Source organism: Mus pahari, chromosome 13 (assembly GCF_900095145.1).
Source record: "Mus pahari chromosome 13, PAHARI_EIJ_v1.1, whole genome shotgun sequence".
NCBI lineage: Eukaryota > Metazoa > Chordata > Mammalia > Rodentia > Muridae > Mus > Mus pahari.
This window is the reverse complement of record NC_034602.1, coordinates 25,078,234-25,101,279: the sequence shown is the minus strand read 5'-3', so window position 1 is coordinate 25,101,279 and position 23,046 is coordinate 25,078,234. Positions and strand designations below refer to the sequence as shown.

At 51.6% G+C, this 23,046-nt stretch overlaps 2 protein-coding genes across 2 annotated transcripts in view; both read left to right on the top strand.

Annotated features, from left to right (window-relative positions):
• Tbc1d10a (TBC1 domain family member 10A) overlaps positions 1-15,084 on the top strand; it is a 29,636-nt gene extending 14,552 nt beyond the window's left edge. The window contains exons 2-9 of the mRNA XM_021210562.1: positions 5,006-5,105; positions 9,171-9,278; positions 11,422-11,528; positions 12,055-12,169; positions 12,252-12,317; positions 12,831-13,020; positions 13,106-13,260; positions 14,270-15,084. Coding sequence (XP_021066221.1) covers positions 5,006-5,105; positions 9,171-9,278; positions 11,422-11,528; positions 12,055-12,169; positions 12,252-12,317; positions 12,831-13,020; positions 13,106-13,260; positions 14,270-14,737 — 1,309 coding nt within the window. The 3' untranslated portion in view covers positions 14,738-15,084. The remainder of the gene's footprint in view (positions 1-5,005; positions 5,106-9,170; positions 9,279-11,421; positions 11,529-12,054; positions 12,170-12,251; positions 12,318-12,830; positions 13,021-13,105; positions 13,261-14,269) is intronic.
• A 2,508-nt stretch (positions 15,085-17,592) lies between these two features.
• Castor1 (cytosolic arginine sensor for mTORC1 subunit 1) lies at positions 17,593-21,628 on the top strand. Its single transcript, XM_021211192.2, has 9 exons — positions 17,593-17,767; positions 18,294-18,364; positions 19,485-19,669; positions 19,751-19,883; positions 20,066-20,189; positions 20,497-20,610; positions 20,775-20,857; positions 20,971-21,065; positions 21,218-21,628. The coding sequence occupies exons 1-9, from the start codon at positions 17,655-17,657 to the stop codon at positions 21,323-21,325; spliced, it is 1,026 nt and encodes a 341-aa protein (XP_021066851.1). The 5' UTR covers positions 17,593-17,654; the 3' UTR covers positions 21,326-21,628.
• Positions 21,629-23,046: the final 1,418 nt, after the last annotated feature.

Below are 23,046 nucleotides of genomic sequence, written 5' to 3'. Positions count from 1 at the left end.
TACTAAGTCTGGGATTCTACTCTTTTGTTTGTTTGTTTGTTTTTGTTTTAAAGATTTATATGTTTATTTTATTTATGTGAGTACACTGTCCCTGTCTTCAGATACACCTGAAAAGCACATCAGATCCTGTTACAGATGGTTGTGAGCCACCATGTGGTTGCTGGGATTTGAACTCAGGACCTCCAAAAGAGCAGTCAGTGCTCTTCCCTACTGAGCCACCTCTCCAGCCCCTGTTTGTTTGTTTTTGAGACAGGGTTTCTCTGTACAGCCCTGGCTGTCCTGGAGCTCACTCTGTAGACCAGGCTGGCCTCCAACTCAGAAATCTGCCTGCCTCTGCCTCCCAAGTGCTGGGATTAAAGGCATGCACCACCACTGCCCAACGTACTATGGCTTTTGTTTTGTTTTGTTTTGTTTTAAGATTTATTTATTTATTTTATGTATGTGAGTACACTGTAGCAGCTGTACAGATGGGTTGTGAGCTATCATGTGGTTTCTGGGAATTGAATTTAGGACCTCTGCTCATTCCAGTTGGCCCCTGCTCCCTCACTCCAGCCCAAAGATTTATTTATTATTATATATAAGTACACTGTCTTCAAACACACCAGAAGAGGGTGTCGGATCTCATTACAGATGGTTGTGAGCCACCGTGTGGTTGCTGGGATTTGAACTGAGGACCTTCAGAAGAATAGTCAGTGCTCTTACCCGCTGAGCTATCTCTCCAGGCCTGGGATTCTACTCTTAATGGGGACAATGATATTGTCCTGGGGGTTATTAAGGAAATGTACATGTGATACACACCTATAAGAGGAAAATATTAGCTAAGTAGTAAATGGTGAATAAATGCTGACTACTGTTGTCAGTGTTGCTATTATTGGGATTTTGATAGTGTATAAGACCCTGAAAGAGTGCTGTGGTTGAGAGCAGAGAGAAGAAAAGACATTCCAGACTAGGGTGGATGGGTGACAAGAGATAAGTATGTGTATGTGTGGTATAAGAGGGCCTAAGCATTGTGTAGCACCAGAAGGCATTGCTGAAATTACAAGGAGAAGTTAACAGAAAAGTTTTGTCCAAGCATGGGAAGAACGGTCAGCGGTAGAAGCTGTTCATTGCCAGCTGTCCCTGAAATGGGACACCAGAACTTGCACCCAGCTTCTCTCTCAGTAGGAGCAATGGCTCACACATTCGTACTACCAGGGGAAAGCCACCTTAGGGCTTCTCACCGACATGCTATTCGAAGAGCCCCCATCCTCCCAGCTTCACCCCACAGCTCCCGCGTGGCATCCCTTCAGAGTTAGTTCGCAGCGTAGCCTGTCCATGGATAAAAGAAAAAGCAGAGAGAAGGAAGGGGCAGAGGGTGGGTTGGTACCTTTGGTATTGGTTTGTCTTGGTTTTGTTTTGGTTTAGATTTTACTTTTATTTGCTGTGTATGGGTGTTTTGACTACATGTATGTCTATGCACCAGTGCCTGTGAATGCCAGAAGAGGGCATCGGATCCTCTGGAACCGGAATTGTAAACAGCTGGTAGCTGTCATGTGGATGCTGGGAACCAAACATAGGTTTTTTTCAAGAAGAGCAACCAGTGCTCTAAACTGCTGAGCTAGCTCTCTATTCCCACCACACTTCCTTGTTGTAGAAAGACTTCCTTCATCCAGAACAGATGCTTTCAAAGATCCTGACTGAGTCTACTGAAGGGGGCTTTAACCGTCCGAGTTTTAAAAAAATGGACATTCCATGTGGGAAGAGATACCCACTTGTATTTAGAGAAAGTCCTGAGTGCTGGGGGCTGTGTCTATTTCTGCCCCACCAATATCCAGACTACATTCTTTTGTTGGACGAGAAGCCATTTAAATGAGTGTATTTCCTCAAAAACTTCCCAGTTTAAGGTTTTAAATTTAAAACATTTCGAGGTCAGCCTGGTCTACAGAGTGAGTTCCAGGACAGCCAGGGCTATACAAAGAAAACCTGTCTCAAAAAAACAAAAATAAAATAGAACATATCTTCTGATTATTATACACATCAAGAGCAGTATCAGTTGTTGGCTTTCTGAGATCCTGCCTAATCGTTGGTAAAGCCTAGAATCAGCGCTGTCTTAGAATCTAGGAAACATGACCTTTTGTTTTCTACTGTATTTGAATTCTGGTTTGATGCTTGATACTGGGGCTTTGAAACTGCCAAAGCTATCAGCTGGCGTCAGTTGAAAGAACTTTCACCATGTTCCTCTCTGATTGCACTTGAGAGAATAGGTATCACTGAGGCCTACAGTCACATTTTACCAACAAAACTAGACCCCAGGGTTGAGGTGTCATACAGGCAGGATTTCATCATATGTGCAGTCTTTGGCAACTAGCAATTTCAGTTGTAAGGTTCATCTTCACTGCGCCTTAGTTTTGTTATCTGTGCAGAGGGCTCAATCAGATGTTATCACCTTCATGACTGCTAAAACTTCCTGTTGAGTCATGTGAGCACCCTACCCTCTGTTTAGTTAACTAGAAGGCTCATCCCTGACTTGTTGCATAAGTGAATACTGTTTTTGATATAAATGTCATCATGGCTGGGGATGTAGTGTCCTTTGGTTTCTGCTTCTTGGGTATTCGGGGGTTGCCTGAACACGGATATCCTTTTGAAATGTACTTGACCTCGAGACTTGAGCAGTGCTTTTTTTATATCAAAGAGAGAAAGAAAGAAAGTGTCTTTGTGCCTTGGTTCTGCCTCTCGATGGTGAGAGATAGCAGCTTGGAGCACAGTGACTGTGTCCTTGTGTTGAGGGACCCAGTTTATTATCCTAAGTAAGCTCCTTCTCAGCTGTTCTGTTCCAAGGCTGAGTTCAGGCTCAGTTCCCCAGATAAAGTTCACCGAACCAGAGGACTTGCCTCTTTGTGTCCTGGAGGCCTCCCTCAGCTCTGCCAGGGCCCCTCCCTCTGTTCTTGCAACCAGTAAAAGTCACAGCAACATGTTTCCTTCCGGCAGAGAATCAGAAACTCCAACCCTGGGCCAGGCCCAGCTCTACCATGTCCTGTTCCCAAGGGCTCCCTGTAACTGCCTCAAGTGCCTCCCACCCCGTGTCCATCAGAAAAGGCATATTGGGCTGAATCTCATCTTTAGGCTATAGAGGACCTGGCTTGGGATTGAGTTACAGGTTCCTTACTGATTTTCTGTTTGACTCTGAGCAGGATTCTCTCCCTGAGTTTTAACCTCTCTGAGCCTGTTTCTCGGTCTCTGTCATGTGTAATCAATCCTTTCTTTCTTTTTTTAAGTTATTTTATTTTTTTACTTATTCACTTTACATCTTGCTCCCTGCCCCCTCATATCAATCCTTTCTTAATACTGTCAAGTACTTTAAATGTTTGTAATGATTTACTTATTTTTATTTTATATGTATTAGTATTTTACCTGCATGTATGTCTGTGTGAGAGTGTCTGATCTCCTGGAACTGGAACTACACAGTTATGAGCTGTCATGTGGGTATTGAACCCTGGTCCTCTGGAAGAGCAACTGGTCCTTTTAACCACTGAGCCATCTTTCCAGCCATTCATTCATTCATCTATCTATCTATCTATCTATCTATCTATCTATCTATCTATTATGGATGTCATCTTTCCCAGGCTAGCCTTAAACTCCTGCCTCTACCTCCAGAGAGTTGACATTATGTCCAGTTTATAAAATACTACTTTTCCTTTTTTTTTTCTGGTGGTGCTGAAAATTGATCAGAGTGCCTGGCAATTTAGGCAAGTACTCCACCACTGAGCCACCTCTCACCACACCTAGTACTGTATTACTTATAGAAACAAACAAATAAACTTCACAAAAACACAGTAGAGAAATAGGCAAATGTAAGATTTTGATAATCTAGCTGGGCGTGGTGGCGCACACCTTTAATCCTAGCACTTGGGAGGCAGAGGCAGGCGGCTTTCTGAGTTCGAGGCCAGCCTGGTCTACAAAGTGAGTTCCAGGACAGCCAGGGCTACACAGAGAAACCCTGTCTCGAAAAAAAAACCCAAAAAACCAAAAAAAAATTTTTTTTTGATAATCTAATAGTTTAAAGTGCATCTGAGGAAACTGTGAGAGAGTTGGGAGTGCACAGTTTGTGTTGTATGGTTGTCTGCTTTGCCATCGCTCTGTGGGCTGGATAAGAAGGCATCTGCAGCACGCCTGCGTGTTGGTCTCCTTCTCAGCTCTGCCTTTGAGAGCTGTGTGAACTCGGGATCCTCAGGGCTTAGCCCCTTCGGAAGCCTCGCTCTTCGGGAGGAGTGAGGTGGTTATGCTTTCTACTTAAGACAGGGATCCAGGGTCCCTCCCCAGCCCACCTCTGCCTTCTTTGGTGCTGATCTTCCTGGGCTGGGTCTTGGTACCCATCAAATGTCAATTCCACGAGGGACCTGGGAACAAGAGTCTTCTGAACAGGTTCAGAAGTGACACAGCTGCTCAGTCAGAAGGTGGCATTTGAAGGGACTCTGAAGTGTCTGTATGACTTTAGCAGGTGGAGACAATTAAGGGAGCATTCCAGCCAAGGGATTGGCATGAGTGGAGGTTGAGTGATGGGAAATAGCAAGGGTGTAATTGGGGAAAGTCTGAGTAACCAGCTTGGCTCAGGTGAAAAGGCAAGCATGTTATTTCTGTATTTGTTTGACTAGTTTTTCATCCAGCTTCCCTCCTAGTGTGCTGGCCCCCTAAGAGACTTATTTACTAAGGCAGGCCCAAGAGAGGAGTGCTTGACTCCAGTGCAGAGGCACACACTCAGTCTCTGCCCCAGAGAGGCATGGTGTCCCTGGCCCCTTGACACATCAGGAGAATAGGCACTTTCCCCTGTTGTGTCTGGCCTGTGACTCTGTGGCTGGGATAGCAAGCACTCTGCTCATCTGCAGTAGGGCACCATGAGTCTGCAGACCTGAAGGAGGTATACAGACACAGGCATTGGGCTGCTGAGCTGGCCAGGTTGGTGGCTAGGGCCAAACCCAGGGTCTTCACTTCTCTTGACACATCTGATGCCCTGGCCTTTGATCCACAGGCTAGAGGAAGTTCCTCTGGAGGTGCTGAGGCAGAGGGAGTCCAAGTGGCTGGATATGCTCAACAACTGGGACAAATGGATGGCCAAGAAACACAAAAAGGTAAGGGGCCTGGCCTTGGGGCTGGGGCTGGGGGTTAACAGTCTAGGAGGAGAAGGAAGGAGATGAACGGCACTGCAGCAAATCAGGGGCCTCTCTGACTGTCAGGCTGACGAATGGGTCCTCCATTAGTCAAGTGAGCGGCAGAAGCTGGCTCTAGGGTGGGGCAAGGTTTGTACCTGGCACATGTCTTCAGAGAAGACCACAGAGAACTCTAAAGTTAAACCAACAGCCCTCACGGGTAACTTTGCTTTACCCCTGCCAGAAGGCGGCTGAAGAGCTTCCTAGTGTTGGTGCAGCTAATGTGTGAGAGATGGTTCATATCTTGACTACAGTAATCTGGCTAATACCCCAGTGAAGTTAATTCTAGTGATACTCTTGCTTTGCCAGTGGCCTAAGATTTGAAGACAGGCAGTAAACTTGAGTGTCTGCACTATTAACCACCACAGGGAGGGCCGTCTTCACCACTTAAACAAGTTGGTCATTTTCTACTTGTCTCCTGGGCAGAGTGGAAAGAAAGAAAAGTAATCCTACAATTTACAAGTGTTTTATAAAAATGAGGACACCTATTTCCTGTCTTGTTAGAATGTCCTTAGGTACAGGCTTGTTCATCCTGTGGGGACCCCACACTCACCCACCATGCTGAAACTGTGTGTCGGTGTCTGTGGGAGCCCTTTGTGGCGCTTAACTACTGCCTGGCCACTCATGGCCACAGTCTCTGCAAATTCCAGTCCACAAAGTTAGCCCATTATCCCAGTCTAGTTCTGTTTGCCCAGGCAGGGCTGGAAGTCTGGAGTTAGTGTGGGCTCAGTCTCCCACCCTGTCTTCATTTAGAATAAGATGTCTTCCCCTTTTCAGATGCCGAGTCGTTAGTCTAGTGAGAGTAATAGCCTTTTATGAGGATCCTTGCAAGATGGTGACAGGAAGTGCTTCACAGGTTGGGGGGGGGGGTGCAGCTCACCCAGGCTTGAGCTCCTTCTTGCTGTTCTGAGTACAGTTCCTGGTTGCGTTCAGTGATAGAATATGTGCTTAGCATGGGGAGGAGAGAATCAACCCCTTCCTTTCTTCCTCTCCTCCCTCTTCTCTCTCCCCCTCTTTACCCACGAGGGCCTGCTTGCATGTGTGCTTGTGTTTTGTGTATGTGTGTGTGTGTGTTTGTGTGTGTGTATGTGCGTGTGTGTATGTGTTGCTCTGGAGATCAGGCTGGTCTCTAACTTATTGTAGTTTGTCTGCCTCCCAAGTGCTGGGAGTATAGACATGCACCACCATACTTGGCAAAATCAGTATTTTTAGGACACTTATTCTCCAGTGGTTCCCTGGTTAACTTCGAGTTCTGCCTTATCTTTCCTCTAGTTCCTGATTCTTTTGTAGCTGTGGGGAGTGCCTACCATAGGGCATTCAGCAGCCCTTCCTTTTCCCTTTGGCTTCCCCTATACCATGGGTAAAGGCTGAAGGCTGCCTTTGCCCAGCAGAGGCCTTCAAAGACACGCTTTAATTCATTGTACTCAGAGGCCCAGACCAAGACGGCTACCTCAACTGTAGACACATTGGCTCTCCCTGGGAACTCCTACCTGGCTTTGGAAGCATGGCTTCTTCCAGTGCAGGAAGTCATGGCACAGGAAGGATAATAACTGTTTTGGGAAGTAGGCTCAGACCCAACATTTCTCCTGGACATATTCCTAATCCTGGTAGAAGGGTGTCTTCTTCCACCTCCCATCGTGCTCAGGACAGAAATGGGGACCTGTAGGGAGTCAGGGACCTGCCTTCCCAGAGTTCAGCAGGCAGGGTGTCATCAGTGACATCCTTCAGTTTGCTATAGAGATAGGTAGTTTTTGGAGTATCTGGCAGCACTTCCCATGTATTATCTATCCTAACTCACTCTGCCCATCCTCTATAAGGCAGGTTGATGACCGTCTCCAGCACCTTTGTGCAAAAGACTGGGTGTCTGAGAAAGGCTAGCTATCCTCTTGACTCTCCACCCCCTGCCCTGGCTCTGGCGTCCATGAGGGTATCACAGTGGGCTGAATGTGCTCTGTGACCGTCCTGCAGCACACACGTGTGATAGACTTGGAGAAGGATGTCATACTCACCTTGCCCAAGTGTAAGATGTTGTAGGACCTGAGACTCCAGGCTCTCCTATGTCCCACTGCCAAAGCCTGCCCAAAGTGACTTCCTTAAGATGACCCTTGTCTCACAGCAACAGGAAATTGTTCTCAGTGTCTGGTATTGTTCTCTTCTGCTCTCTTCTCTCCCAGTTTCCAAGCAGTAAGAAGCCCTAGCTTGGCTCTTGTGAGTAGCCAACTGCTCTTCATGACTGACTGCATTCTACAGCCTGCTGTCTGTCTCCTTCCAAGTCCTTAACCCGCTCCAAGCTCTGGAAAGTTCTCTCTTGCCTATGTTGGTCATCAGGAAGGTTCTTTGTGCCCCTCTTCAAGTGGGACTATTTGAGGGGCTTTCCAGTTGAGGAGAAGTTAGGTAGCCTCTGAAGCCCTTGGTCTTTGTGCGCCAAGTATCTTTCTGAGATGATGTGGAGGAAAAGCCCCACACTAAGCACAGTCCTTGCTCTGATAGGGCCTCTTCAAGCTTCATTATGCATTTGAATATGTAATGTCATTCAGATCTTAACCCAGGTGAGAAGTGGCTAGCCCAAGGTCAGTGTGGGACTCAAACCCACATCAGCTGGTCTCATGCCACAAGCACTTGGCTCTTTGATCTCAGGCCAGGCTGCTTCTCACAGAGGTGAGAGAGTCACTGTCTCAGCACTATCCTCTCTGCCATCCTCGCATGCTCAGGCCCTCTGCCTTTGCACTCACCCACCTGGGAAGGCAGGCGGCCGCCCTGAGAACTTCCTTTAGAATCAAGCCCAGGAGGAGCCCACTCTTTTCCCCTTATCAGGCTCTGAGGGACTCGTGAGTAGGAAGCGCACAGAGCTGCATCTCCACCCTGTGTGGCAGCACAGTGTGGAAGGATTTCTGATTGTGTGATGAGTTTCCCTAGTCTGAGGAAAATGTTCTGTTCTTTATTTTGTATTTGTTTCAAATTTTCATAGAAGTATAGATTGTACATTGAGCATATTCCCACCTGTACCTCTTTCCTCGCCTCTCTCTGCCTCTTTAATACCTTCTGTTCCCTTAAACAGTTTTGTGACTTCTTAAAAGACATGGTAGTAGGCTGCCCATGGCAGCACATGCCTTTACTCTGGATCTCTGTGAGTTCAAGGCCAGCCTGTACTACACAAGTTCCAGCCGAGCCTCCTGAGTGTTTGGATTCAAGGCATGTGAATAATAATGTGTGGCCACTCCAAGGTATAGCTGAGGAAAGGTTTTTATTGTAGACTTGAGGGAGAGTATAGCCAGGGGCATCTGGAAAGTCCAGAGTGGGGAGAGAAATAAGGAGACTGGACATGACAGCAGACTGAACTGGGCAATGGAGGAGGTAGGGACAAGAGGGAAAGAGACGAGAGAGGGCAAGAGAGGGGACCAGGGAGCAAGAACAGAGGAACAACAGAACTTGTGGTGGATTGACAGGTTATATAGGGAGGAGAAGCTGGAGGAAGGGAAGCAGCCAAGCCTTTGGGCTGGAGAAGTTTTAGGTAGGGAGTGTGGTAAGAAGAGCTGAGGGGAGCCACAGGTACTGAGTGGGCCTGAAGCCCTGCATTTACATTGGTGGGCTAATAGCATCACAGTTAACTGCCTGTCCTGGTTTCTTTGAGATCTGACAGCACACACCATTATACTTCTTTGTACGAGGAAAGTTTGCTGTCTGCAAGGATCCCAGAACTCATCTCCCATGGATACTAAGGGTTGGCTATAATTCTGGAACCCAGAGTTCTGTGGTCTACCTCTGGAATGCCTGCATTGTCATTAGAGAATAAGCACTCTGCCATCTCCTGGTGGCAGCATGTCTAATTGCAGTCCCCATCCTCCCCGTGGGCTCTGCCGTGCAGGGCAGAAAACCCTCAGTTCTTCCCTTTCTGCTCTTATGGGTAGGCTCACCGCAGGCCCACCAGGCCTCAGCAGAGGCACTGCCGGGTGGGTGCATGAGCACAGCTGTTGTTTTGACTTTCAGATTCGTCTCCGATGCCAGAAGGGCATCCCACCTTCTCTGCGGGGACGGGCTTGGCAGTACCTGTCAGGAGGCAAGGTGAAACTTCAGCAAAACCCTGGAAAGTTTGATGTGAGTTTTCCTTTCTTTCTTCACCAACCTGTTGTATCTCTGGGTTGAGCATCTCCCCTGGCTGTGGATCCCCCATGTACTATCTAGACATCAGTAAGATGGACAACTGATAGGATCTCTGTTCACAGGCCTGGCTGCTCAAGAACCACATTGTCCCAGTCCGTGGACCATGTCTACTGGAAACTGTTGTTCACTAAGGCTCTGCCCTTAGCAGGCCCCAGTAGAATAGTCTCCATTACAGTTCTGCCACCTTACTCTAGCCCTTCTCTCAACAGTTAGTCGACTTTGCTTTCATGGTTGAGCACAGTGCATTTGTAAATAGCTCTTGGTCATCAGGAAGTTGACCCCACCCCCCACCCCCGACTACTTCCCCGGTTGATGCGTTGAATGTGTGCTGTAGCCTTTCGGGGGCTGTGTGTTAGGCCCACAAAAGCTTTCACATTTCTTGTCCCCCATCTTATACCCTGTATTCTGTCTCTCAGCCTAACTTAGACATGATCCACTAGGTGGTCTTCAGGGCCACTTGGGGTCAGAAGCAGTCAGTCAACGGTCAGAGACCATGTCTTCTGTATCCCTTTCCCTATCCATCTCCCCATGGCTGGCATGGTACAGTATTCTTCAATTTACTAAGCTGAGCGACTAAGCCTGTTCCCCCGGAGAATACCATGGACACAGTTGGCTTCCCTGGGGTTGCCCCAGCTTACCCGCCAGACTTGGCCCAGGCATCAGGGCTTCCCCCAGAGTGTTGGAACTAATGATAGGCAGTGAGACAGAGCTGCCAGCCACCAGGACTTTGTTGATATCCTTCATACTTCAGAGAATAACTTCTCTCTGGCCAGACCTGTTGTCTGTGAAGAGTGTGCAGGGGCAGGGCAGGGCAGGGCAGTCTGGAGTTTACACTGTTGACCTGGAGAGGCTCAAGCTATTTGTTGGCAGCACTTGGGCCTGGGGACAGAGAATGTGGTTAGGTGACAACACTTGACGACACTTGGGTAGAGATAGCTATGAATCAGGATGATTGGATATTCCCACATAGCCCCAAGGACAGGTCCCACAAGAGCAACTTCTTGACTCTAGAATCTTCCTTCTAGTAGCTCTGTCTCCTGTATTCCAATGGACTCCATCCTGGTCAGAGTTGGCAGTTCAGGAATAGGTGCTCCACCCAGAGTCCAGAAGGCTCAGACATGAGAGGGGAGGCTGTGAGTGGCTAGCCTACAGGGGGTTGGGCACTGTCGAGGAGTGTATCCTCGGTGCAAGGAAGCACAGAACTTTGTTTTGTGTTGGAGGAGTGGTTGTTTTTTTGTAGGGGAGGCGTGGGGGGAGGGCTTGTTTGTTTTTTGTTTTCTGAGACAAGGTTTCTCTGTGTAGACTTGGCTGTCCTGGAACTCACTCTGTAGCCTTGAACTCAGAGATACTCTGTTTTCTAAGTTCCAGGATTAAAGGCTTGTGCCATCACTGCCATGACAATAGCACAGAGCTTTGTATGTGTGTAGAATAGTGTTCAGAAAGGAACTGGCCACCCCTGAGATGTCTGGTAGGATGCTGATGAACCCTAGTACCTGGACAAGCATGTAACACCTGACAGATGTCACACTCCCTTCCTGAGCAGGTGACACCTGCAACACAGGATGCAGGCAGCAGAGCAGCTGGGTCTCAAGTCCCAGCTCCATTTTTCTAGTCAGGAGGCCTTGGGTAAAAGACTTTGATTTAACCCTTTAGTTCTCTTGTCTCTGAACAGAGTGTAATAATGGGATCTGTTTGAGGTAGGGAAAGGGCCAGCAAGTCCCAGATGTGTTGGTTACCCAGTTCTGTGTCTGGCTCCAAGCATTGGTAACACCTGTAGGTCTTGTTGAGAAAAAGCCTTCTGAAGGACAAGACATTATCCTGGATAAACTGAGCCCTGACTACTGTGGTTCTGGCCACAGCTGGGGTTGATCCTTGCTCCTAAGACTTCCAGGAGTTAGGATCCCTCTCAGGCTTCCCACGGTCCTGCCGTGGTTGCCTCTGTGGGTTACATGTCTTCAGGAAGTCCTGGTTCTATGATGAGATTGGGGGCCATTGGTGACTAATCCGGTCCCTGAGACAGTTACCTCCTACCAAGGGTGCTCCTCACGGCTTCTTGACATTATGCCCTTGCTTCCAGGAGCTGGACATGTCTCCTGGGGACCCCAAGTGGCTAGATGTGATTGAGCGTGACCTGCACCGGCAGTTCCCTTTCCATGAGATGTTCGTGTCCCGAGGAGGCCATGGGTAAGCAGGCTAAGTGTGTGGGCTGGAAGGTGGCTCTAAGCTGTCTCTTGGGCTGTCAGGAAAGGTACAGTGAGCTTGGCCGCATGGGTGCGAAGCTGCCTTTTACCTTCTGTGGGCTGGCAGTGTGCTGACCCACTTTTGACTCTTGCGGCTGCTTGCATGATTTATTCTCCAGGCTGTTAGAATTTCCCTGGTCAGGCCTCCTTGATGTAGTAAGTGAGGTTGGTGGACAGACAGGAGCAGAGTGATGTATTGGGCAAGGGCAGAAGTACCCGGCAGGGTGGTCCTTTCTAGCCCTTCCTCAGTCTGTCTCTGTCCGGCATCCAGCCCTAGTCCAATCCTTGCTTTCTGTTTGAATCCTGTCATTGGGTCACAGGTCGGAAACTGACCCATTGGTGACTACAAGCACATCCTTTTCCGGGAAGGGGAGGTTCAGAGGCAGGTCTGTAGACGCTCATTGGAGTACAGGAGAGGTGATGGGCGGTAGTGAACTCCTGCCTTCCTATCCTGCTTGTCCTCTTCATAGCCAGCAGGACCTGTTCCGTGTGCTGAAGGCCTACACACTGTACCGCCCTGAGGAGGGCTACTGCCAGGCTCAGGCACCCATCGCTGCTGTGCTCCTCATGCACATGCCTGCTGAGGTACCGAGGACCTGGGTGGGTGGGCGGGTGGGCACTGAGACCCGATCCCAGCCTCAAGGGCTCACGTCTCTCTCACCCACAGCAAGCCTTCTGGTGTCTGGTACAAGTCTGTGAGAAGTACCTGCCTGGCTACTACAGTGAGAAACTGGTGAGTACCTACATAGCCTGAGATGCTCCAGGCTGAAAGCCTTCTGTGACTGCTCCAAGGCCCTCCCCCTTCACCCATAGCCACCCCAGGCTAAAGCCCCAAGGCCTGATAGAAGCCACTCATGTACCAGTTACACACTCACCTCCATCTGTGCTTCAGGGCTCCTGACCAGGCCTCCTTGACTTTGGCATAAGAGCTTGTTGAAGCTTCACTCTGTCCCACCAGAATGCCTTTCCCTCAACCTTCACCCCATGCGTGGAGCTTTCCTTGACCTTGACAAGCAGGAGTTCCCATTCTTTCCGTGTTTGGGACACTCAGCCCCATTGTCCCTCTCCCATTCTGTGTCCACAGACTGTTTTAGTCTTCCCGAGGGACTGTCTGTGTCTGGTCTGTTTGTCTGTCTGCCAGTGCTCTATAGGCTCTGGCTACCTGATGAATTACTCAATGTTGGCCCAGTACTAGGAGCTCACAGGGGGCTGTGGTCATGGCTCTGTGGCCTTGATGTCTCTTCAGGAGGCAATCCAGCTGGATGGCGAGATCCTCTTCTCACTGCTACAGAAGGTGTCCCCTGTGGCTCACAAGCACCTTAGCCGCCAGAAGATCGACCCCCTGCTGTACATGACAGAGTGGTTCATGTGTGCTTTTGCCCGCACGCTGCCCTGGAGCTCTGTGCTGCGAGTTTGGGACATGTTCTTTTGTGAAGGTACCAGACTATGGTGGATTGTGGGGGGTGCAAAAGAAGCCCCAAGCCTCCTTGGACTCATCATCTCCCCTTCCCCACCCCCCAGGAGTCAAGATCATCTTCCGTGTGGGGCTGGTACTGCTGAAGCATGCACTAGGCTCCCCAGAGAAGCTCAAAGCCTGCCAGGGCCAGTATGAAACCATTGAGCAGCTGCGGAGCCTCAGCCCCAAGATCATGCAGGAAGCCTTCCTGGTTCAGGAGGTGCGGACCGGTCTCCCACCTGCTGTGGGAGGGAGGGAGGGAGGGAGGGAGGGAGGGACGGACAGGGAGCTGGCAGTTGACTTTGTATGGCCCTGCCCCAAGGGTTGATTTGTCAGGCCAGGTCAGGTGAGGGGGACAGAGTAAGAAGCACTGTGCAGTGTCCCCACTAGCTAGGCTACTCCACTCTGGGAACAGAGCAGAGCTGTGACCTACAGCCCCCTCAGTTTTCTTCTTGGATACTTGTTTTTCAGAGGCTACACATTAAGAGATCCATACATGGCAAGCTTCTGTGGGAACCACGGCCAGGCTCATGATAGTGTATGTAGCAGGGGCAGACATACAAGGTCATTTATGCCAGCTTCCAGCACTGACCCCATTTTACACTTGAGGAAGTAGGGCTCAAAGAGGCAAAATTTCAAAGTGACTTTCCTTTGTCACCAGCTAAAAAGTGATAGGACTGGAACTGGAGCCAGGCTGCCCTAGTCAGTAGGTGACATACTGGCTAAGAGTGGGGTTGCCCGGGCTGGTGAGATGGCTCAGTGGGTAAGAGCACCCGACTGCTCTTCTGAAGGTCTGGAGTTCAAATCCCAGCAACCACATGGTGGCTCACAACCATCCATAACAAGATCTGATGCCCTCTTCTGGAATGTCTGAGGACAGCTACAGTGTACTTAAACATAATAAATAAATAAATAAATAAATAAATAAATAAATAAATAAATAAATAAATAAAAATAATAAATAATAAATAAATAAATAAATAAATAAATAAATAAAGGAGTGGGGTTGCCCATGTTAGCCCTGCCCTTCCTCCTGTCCTAGATGTAAGGAGAGAGGGGGTGTGGTCTGTAGGTAGCTGTCTCTTCTGAGACCGTGGCTCTCATGTTTGGCACTCAGACCACAATTCTATCCTCCCTTTAACAGACAGATAAGGGATGGATGCTGGTGGGCAGGAAAGCAGAGGGAAAGGTCACCCTCCCGCTGCTCACTGTTCCTCATTGCCCCAAAGGTGATAGAGCTGCCTGTGACGGAGCGCCAGATCGAGCGGGAGCACCTCATCCAGCTGCGGCGCTGGCAGGAGACGCGTGGGGAGCTGGAGTGCCGCTCCCCGCCCAGGATGCATGGTGCCAAGGCCATCCTGGATGCAGAGCCTGGTCCCCGACCTGCCCTGCAACCTTCACCATCCATCCGCCTACCCCCCGATGCAACCCTCCTCAGCTCCAAGGCTAAGCCACACAAGCAGGTCCAGAAGGAGCAGAAGCGGACAAAGACCAGTGGGCAACTGGACAAGTCCCCAGGCCTCAGTCAAGCCACAGTGGTGACTGCTTCAGGAGATGCATGTCCTCCTCAGGATGTGCCCCGAAAGGACCCAGCCTCCCAAGACCCGGTCCCTCAGGACTCTACTCCTCAGAACTTAGCCTGCCACCATTCCCAGGAGAGCCTGACCTCCCAGGAGAGTGAGGACACCTACTTGTAACCCCGGGAGCTCAGGCCTCCACGGAGGTCTTCTCACGTCTGACACGGTTCAAAGACTGACGACACTCCAGGTCCTCTGCCTGAGGAGCCGGCTGCGTGGCACTGGCTGGGATAGGATCTGGCTGGTCCAGTACAGGTTCTGCCTGAGCCTCCTTATTTATTTTCTCTTGAGTTGAGCTGGTCCAGCCAGCACAGGCAGAAGCTATGGCCCAAGGGGTTGGGTCTCAGCCCCATCCTTCTGGGGGGTGTTCCCCAGGGGTAGGGTGCTGCCATGCGGGGAAGCGGTGGGGTACTCTTTGTGTAAAATAGAAATACGGTTTTGTACGAAAATAAACAGGCTTGTGTATAGAGCTGGTGTACAGTTAGGGACCCAAAGGGATGTCGCCCTTCATCCTGGGAGCCCCTCCGAAACATACAGGGGACACAGAGTCCAGAGCCAGTTGCTGTTCTTGGCTCTTCTCTCTCGACCCATCTTTCTTGCATGTTCACCTTCGGACACAGATGAGTCAGTCCAGGCTGAAGCCCACCACTGGGGCAGAATGGGAAGTAGTCCCCAGGGCCTTGGTCTGTGCAGCTTTATTGGGGTTGGGGTAAGATCCTGAAGAGGTAGCTAAAGGCTCCAAGGGGCCATAGCAAGGGACAGGGAGAAACAGACTTGGGATGGCCTGGGCCTAGGCCGCATCGCCCTGGTACAGCTGGGGATGCTGAGGCTGGAGAGGAGAACGGTTACCTGAGGTTCAGGGCAGCTTCACGTTCTCTGCCACCTCTTCTTCAGCCCTGTGACTGTCCACTCTGTCCACACTTGCCATAGTGAGATGAGCTCACTTCAGATCCCAGTTAGCTTGTGAGCACTCACACAGTATCAGGGGCTGCCGCCAGGGCAAGATACTGCAGGCGCCTGACACAAGCCTCCACCAGAGAAAGGCAGGGGAGGGAAGTTGGCCTCCTGGATAAAGTGCTACTTTCCGTTTGCTGACACGGTCCACATGCCAGGCTGGGCTTATTCCTGACATAAGAGGGATTCTATGTCCTCCTCCTCCTCCTCCAAGTGCCACATTCGCACCCAAGCCCCTCACCCAAGTGAGCAGAGGGCCGTCGAGGGTCAGGCAGGTGCTCAGTGACAACCTGATAACTGGCGGTGACGAGAACAGGGTGTCCGTGGGAGAGGGCCCCCCTTCTGCTGAGGAAGCAGCTTTTCCAGTCAAACAATAGTGGTTGTTCCTGGCCTGAAACCAAGCTGGGCCAGACCATAGCAAGGAACAGGGAGGGAGGGACAGATTCACAGGGAGCTTTTAGGCGTTACCTGGGCCTAGCACGTGTCATCCTGGTACAGCTGGGGATACTGAGGCTGGAGAAGTGAACAGTTACCAGAGACTCTGGGCAGCTTGCATACTCTCTGCCTCCTGCCTCTTACCCCTGTGGTTTCCTACTCTGTCCACACTTGCCGTGGTGAAATGGGCTCAGCCTTTGAAAAGCACCCCCCACACCCCGTCAGTTCTCCAGGGGACAGGCCAGGATGTGGTGGCTGCACACTGTTCCATGAGAATTATCTGGAGCTGGCAAAGCCAGGAACAGGACTGAGCCCAGCTTCCGTCTGCCTGTGATGCAGGGTCTGGATCATCAAGTCCTGCGTGGGCCTGCTGGGTCTTGATCACACCCAGAGCCTGCTTTAAACTACCTTGTTCAAAGTCTCCAACCTGAAGCCGAGTGTCTGGGTCAAGCAAGGGCCCTTTGGAGCATGCCCCATCCTGCCGTGAAATCAACCTCTGCTTGCTCGTTCCTGCTCAGCCTTGGGGTTTTCTTAAACCTTGATCACTGGGGTGTCTGCCAGTGCTTGGGGGCCTTTTTGGATCTGTAGCTAATTTAGATGTGTTCAGGCCAGTTGAGTTCTGCTAATGATGAGACGCTTTAAGAAAACTTCAACAGGGCTCAAGTCTCTGGTTTGAATACCCAGGGAACCTCAAATACTATGGCCTGTCCCCTCGGTGTCTGAGCCCTGGGCATTCTCACCTCAGGTACTTGGGGTTGTCCCTGGAATAAGAGTCTAGGGGTAGGGGCTGGAGAGATGGCTCAGCGGTCAAGAGCACTGACTAATCTTCTAAAGGTCCTGAGTTCAAATCCCAGCAACTGCATGGTGGCTCACAACCATCTGAAATGAGATCTGACACCCTCTTCTGGTGTGTTTGTCCTTGTCAGCTCTGCAGTCCCTATCCCCTACTCCCGGCAATAAAAGGAAGATAATAAGGCTCCGCGGGTCTCCAGCCTAACTTCCCCACTCCGGAGACTTGTGGACAGCTCTGGCCCCAACAGAGCTCCAGCCCGGTTTCCGGCCTTCCTGCACCACTTTTTGTGGGGTGGGGACTGGTGTCCAGACAGGGTTTTTCTTTGTAGTTCTAGCTGTCCTGGAAGTCACTCTGTAGACTAGTCTGGCCTCGAACTTACAGAGATCTGCCTGCCTCTGCCTCCCTAGTGCTGGGATTAAAGATGCACACTACCATGGCCAGGCTCCGCGTCTTAGCGGCTTTAACCATAAAGCCCACGTGCGAGCCTGGAGGATAGACAGGGAGGGGACCAGGAGCTTCCAGCACGTTCCCAAACCCAACACAGCGGGCGTCCAGCGGAAAGGGCGTGTCTGGGGCGTGTCCTGGAGGCCTCAGATGGGTGAGGGCCGACCATGATCCTCAGGCTAAGGCTAGGAGAGTGGCTTTGGCGGAGTTTGAAGGCAGCCCGCAGCGCCGGGTAGGCAGGGCTCAGGAGGAGGCGTGGCCACTTCACAGTGGCTGTGGGGCGTGGCCTCCGAAGAGTGGATCCCTGGCTGGGCGGACCGGTAGCGGGCGGTGCTTCTTTAAGCCCGGCGCCACCGCATCACCTCCTGCCTAGGTCTCGGCGGCGGCCAGGCCGGGGCTGAGGGATCTGCGATGGAACTTCACATCCTAGAGCACCGGGTGCGAGTCCTGAGCATTGCCCGTCCGGGCCTCTGGCTCTACACCCACCCGCTCATCAAGCTGCTCTTCCTGCCCTGTCGCAGCCGGTGCGCACCCGGGTTCACGAGCGCAGGTCGGGCGGGTGGAGGCTCCTCTGCCCCTCTGGGCCAGGGGCGGAGGACTAGAGTCGCCGCGAAGCAGCGGGTACCGGGTGGGGACGCTAGCCACTCTGGCCATCATCCAGCCTGGGCCTTACCCTTTCTGGGACGCCGCCTATCCGGCCCGGAGGGGCCCCCTCCCAGGGCTTGTCAAGGTGCAAACCGCCTGGAGTAGGCAGTGTCGTGGGGGCATTTGTTCCTTGGCAGGCGGTAGCCCCTTCTCAGACGCGCCTCACGTTAACTTTGAGAGTTGTCCAGGAGGACCCAAAGCCTGACACTTCTAGGGTGTGGAATGGAGGGAGATCCCAAATATGGGATCAAGACTCATTGATCCAGGGAAGAAAGTGAGGCCTGAGTGCCGGTCCGGAAGGCTCCTGGTGGGGGGGTCCTTTAACGCTGCTGGAACAGAGTTCACTTGCTGTCTCCATCCCATCACTCCAGGCTGAAAGCCTTCCCACCCCTCCCCTCCTTCCAGGTGCAAGTTCTTCAGCCTGACTGAGACTCCGGAAGATTACACTCTCATGGTGGATGAGGAGGGCTTTAAAGGTGGGAACTGGCTCCTTGTTCGCCTCTAAGCAATAGTCTTACAAAGTTTAGGAATCCAGCTTCCCAGAGAGCTTAGACCTCAAGGGAATATAGGTCCGGGTTCAAATCTTCTATTACTCACTGAAGTACTCCTGTGTGGGATGGAGTCGTGACCGTTTGACAGTATTTGTGAGAGTTTTATAAACTTAAAACCCACACGAAGCTGGATATGAGTCCCAGGCCAGCATAGGTGGCGGTGGTGTCTCGCAGTTTTAGGGGAGAATAAGGGAATTCCTGCAGCTGTTTTACCCCTGAACAATATTTCTTCTTGGACTTGTCTCCCCAGTGAAAGCCAGCTCCTCCCTTGCTGGCTTGGGAAGCCTAGGCGTCTGAGAGTTAGGGAAGGAATGCAGGGGCAGGCAGCAAGCCCAGAGCAGGGTCCGGGGCCTCCTGGCTGAGTCTGGGTGAACAACAGCTACCCTGGCCCTTGTCCCTGTTCAGGACTGGGACTGAGGAAATGACTTCTGGCTCCCATGTCTGCTTGCTTGCCCCATCCTCTAAGGCCCGGAGTCTCAAGCTAGCCACCTAGAGTGTGACCAAACCTCCCTCCCAAAGGGCTTAGATTCCCTGTTCTGTAGGGAAATCTGTCTGCGAGGGAGCTTTCCCATCCGTTGATCCCCGGGCGCCCTCTGGTGGTGCTTTGAAGCCCATGAAGTCCATTTTGCAGATAGGAAACAGACTAAACGGTGTTTGTAATCCCAGCACATAGGAGGCTGTGGCAATAAAATCAGTTTAAGTTAAAACTCAGCTTAATCTACATTGTAAAGGCACTGTCTCAAAGCAAACAAACAATCAAAACGCCCCCAAAACACACTTGTCTCACACAGCAAAATGGTAAATAAAAAAAAAAAAAAAAAAGAAAGAAAAAAAGAAAAGAAAAATCTGGGCCTTGAATCTAGTTGTGATTTTGGAGCAGTAAAGCTCACTGAGAATGTCCGCATGATGCACACGGAGGCAGAAATGATAGGAAACGGCCCTGAGCTCCGAGTCTATCAGGAAACAGATCCGATAGGCAAGGTTGAGACAAGAAACTGAGAGGCGGAGAGAGCTAACTAACCAGGCATGTACTTCCTACCCACAGAGCTACCCTCGTCTGAGTTCCTGCAAGTGGCTGAGGCCACATGGCTGGTGATGAACGTATCTCATAGTGGCTCGGTGGTACAGGCTGCTGGAGTAACCAAGATTGCCCGGTCTGTCATTGCCCCGCTGGCTGAACACCATGTGTCTGTTCTGATGTTGTCCACGTACCAGACAGACTTCATCCTGGTGGGTTTTGGGCAGGTGCTGATGCAGGTCATAAACAGAGGGACCTGGTGTTGCATATGTGTGTCCTTTGCCTTGACCCAGGTGCGGGAGCAGGACCTGTCTGTGGTGATCCACACACTGGCCCGGGAGTTCCGAATCTACCGTGAAGTAGGCGGGGAGCCTGTGCCTGTTACCAGAGACGATTCCAGCAATGGCTTTCCCCAAACCCAGCACGGTGAGGTCTGCCCGCCAACACCCAGATTTAAGTGGAACCTTTTCCCACAGGAGGGCTTGTCTTTTAAAAGGGTGCAAAACACTCTCAATGTATGAGATGGGGTAGCCTTTCCCTGATCTGCCACTAGGGGTCGCTCCAGTCCAAGATAACCTTTCACCTTTTGGCCCCTGTCTACTGAGCAGGGCCCAGTCCCACGGTGCATCCCATTCAGAGCCCACAGAACCGCTTTTGTGTCCTCACACTGGACCCTGAGACACTGCCGGCTGTCGCCACCACCCTCATCGATGTCCTCTTCTACTCCCACAGGTGGGTCATGCGTGCATGTGATCTCTGCCCTCTGTCACTCTGTGTCATGCTCAGTGCCTTAGTGTTCCTCGACAGCCTGTTAGCTCTCAGCCAGAGGTGTCGGCAGAACCACTTCCCAGCCATATACGCCCGATCCGGCTCTCCCTCTGTCCAAAGCCTGTGGCCTCTGGCCATTAGGGCCCATCCCTCAGGACATCAGAGGGTCTCTCACAATGAAGTAGAGATTCAAGGGCCTTCCCAGAGCTGTCCATTCCGGCTCCTCCTCTGTGGTCTGGTCGTCAGGAAATGTGTCATCATCCCTCTTCAGTGTCCCCAAGGAGGCAGCCTCGGGCGGTCCTGAATCAACTTCCATTCCGTTCTTCGCTTTCTCCCTCATCGAGGGCTACATCTCCATTGTCATGGATGCAGAGATCCAGAAAAAGTATGTAACTCCTTCCTTAATTCTCCATAGAGTACAGACCCTCAGCCAGCCTCTGGGAAGGCAGAGGAGGGGTGTCAGGTTCCGAGGTTAGCAGGACATGCCCTAGGGGTCAGGCTCGATGGGGGTGCGTGAGGTGCCTTTCCCATCACCCACTGCTTCCCTAGGTTCCCCAGTGACCTCCTGCTGACCAGTTCTTCTGGGGAGCTGTGGAGGATGGTGCGCATTGGGGGACAGCCCCTGGGCTTCGGTGAGGACCACTCACTCCCTGTATGGGGGGCGGGTGGGGCAGTGGAGGGGGAGGGGCAAGCCTGTGGGTCTTCGCAGCATCTAAGGTAAGCCACCTATGTCTCCAACCCTCAGATGAATGTGGGATTGTGGCCCAGATCGCGGGTCCCCTGGCAGCTGTTGACATCTCTGCTTACTACATCAGCACATTCAACTTTGACCATGCGCTGGTGAGGACCTGGCTGGGATGGAGGTCCCAGCAAGCGCACTGAGGTCCCTGAGGGGCGGGGGAGGGGGGATGGGCAGCATCACAGCTGGTTTAGGGAGTTGGGCATCCCTGGCTAGAGTCAGCCTGGCGGTTCATGCTGTACACTCCCTCCAGGTTCCTGAAGATGAGATCAGCTGTGTCATTGATATTCTCCAGCGAAGGCAGGAAGGCCAGGCCTCCAAGGATCCATCAGGAAACACCAGACTCCCAGCATTCCCGTAACCCCCCACCCTGAGCTTGCAGAGACTTTTCTGAGCTTCAGAACGAGTCCCTGATCCTGCCAAGGGATCCTGGTTCTGCTGTCCATATGTAAGCCGTGTGGAGCTGGAACTCGTGGACGCGCCTGCCCACAGAAGACACCCTGGTGCTTGGGGCTTAGACCCCCGACCCAACATTTTCTATGTGACCTCAGCAATGCACGGTGCCTGCCTGCCTGCAGCTGGAGCCGTCTCTCACCTGGTTGAGGCTCACATCCCCGGGCCCGGGCTCTGACCCGGGGCTACCCTCCTAGCCGGATGAGTTTCAGCAGTGCACTCCCTTCTCAGGGCTCCGAAGGAAGAATTAAATCTCACTTTTATTTTCATGACTGTTTAAATAAATAAAAGACTTGCGGAGCTGTGCCCTTTGGTTCTGAGTGACAGCCGGGTGTCAGGTCTTGGTCTCTCCCAGACTCGTCTCCCGTCCTTGGCTTTTCAAGCAGTCTATGTATGTGACAAATGAGGAACTGAAGCCTCCAGCACATTTGTGACTAAGTCGTGTGGTTCATCTCTTAAGTGGAGCGTCTCTTAATTCGTAGTTACTTACAGAGCAACCTAGAGAGTTCCGGACACTGGGAGAAATTCCCCTGTCCCTCTTACCTAAGAGTCCCCTGACTGGATTCTGGAGAACCTATCCAGAAGTCTCAAAGCTTTCTCCAAGGCTACTGTCTGCATTCCTATGGGCCTTGCCTGAATGCTTATGTCCCTCTTACAGAAAAGTCACACAGCTTATGACACTTGGAATGGTGGCCAGCCAGGCCTTTTGCTGCTGGGGTGCAGGACTATGTGGGCAGACAGGACCCTAGAGCCCAGCTGGAGGCCTCCTTGTCCTGTAGTGCTATGTGCCTGGGCACATCTGGGCCTGGATTTTTCTGTCCTGGGGCCTCCTGCTCAGTAAGCCCAGGACTCCATTATAGGGGCCAGGGCCCCACACATGCCCTGTGAAGTTATCGGGTACCTTCAGTTCAGACCCGCCCATGTTCAGGACGAGAAGAAGGGTGTGACTTCTGTGTACCCAGGTCATAGTGAGTCCCTAGAAAAGCCACCACACAGGCAGTCTTCTGGCAGTGTGCCCACCTGGCTCAGAGGACACCCCACCACCACCACCAAGGCTAGAGCCTCAGGTTGCAGATGAGATGAGCCTGGAGCACAGCCCAGCATGGTGAGTGTGTGGTGAGAGGCCTCCGTTTCCCCATGTGCAGGAATCCGTTCCTTCCGGGACCCTGGGAGGGAGCATTTCTTTGGAGTTTGTCTGTGGTTGGGAGTGGGATGGAGAAGTCCCGTCTCCTGTAATAGGGAACTAGTGTACGCTCAGGCTTGGGGGTGGGCAGCCTGCACTGGAGGTGGGCCAGGACATCCAGGGCTGCTCGGGCAGGGGGCAGGAGCAGGAGGTAGGCTTGTCTGTGCACTCCCTCCAGGTTCCTGAAGATGAGATCGGCTGTGTCATTGATACTCTCCAGCGTAGCACAAGAAAAGCTGTTCCTCTCACCTCAGTGCTGGGGTCTGGGGAAGGGTGGTGAGAAGATGAGCTGTTGATTCACACATGATGGTCTTGTCCTCATTTTGCATAGGGGGGAATGAAGCCCAGAGCATGACTTGTTTAAGGTCACCACACAGGGATAGCAAAGTAGAAAACAAAGTAGAATTCTAGAAGGGTCCTGGCTGAGAGAGAGAGAGAGAGAGAGA

Coding starts and splice junctions, on each gene's coding strand:
- Castor1 (XM_021211192.2), top strand. CDS start 17,655: ATGGAACTTCACATCCTAGAGCACCGGGTGCGAGTCCTGAGCATTGCC. Junction 20,858..20,970: donor GGGACAGCCCCTGGGCTTCG/GTGAGGACCACT, acceptor TCCAACCCTCAG/ATGAATGTGGGATTGTGGCC. Junction 21,066..21,217: donor TCAACTTTGACCATGCGCTG/GTGAGGACCTGG, acceptor CACTCCCTCCAG/GTTCCTGAAGATGAGATCAG.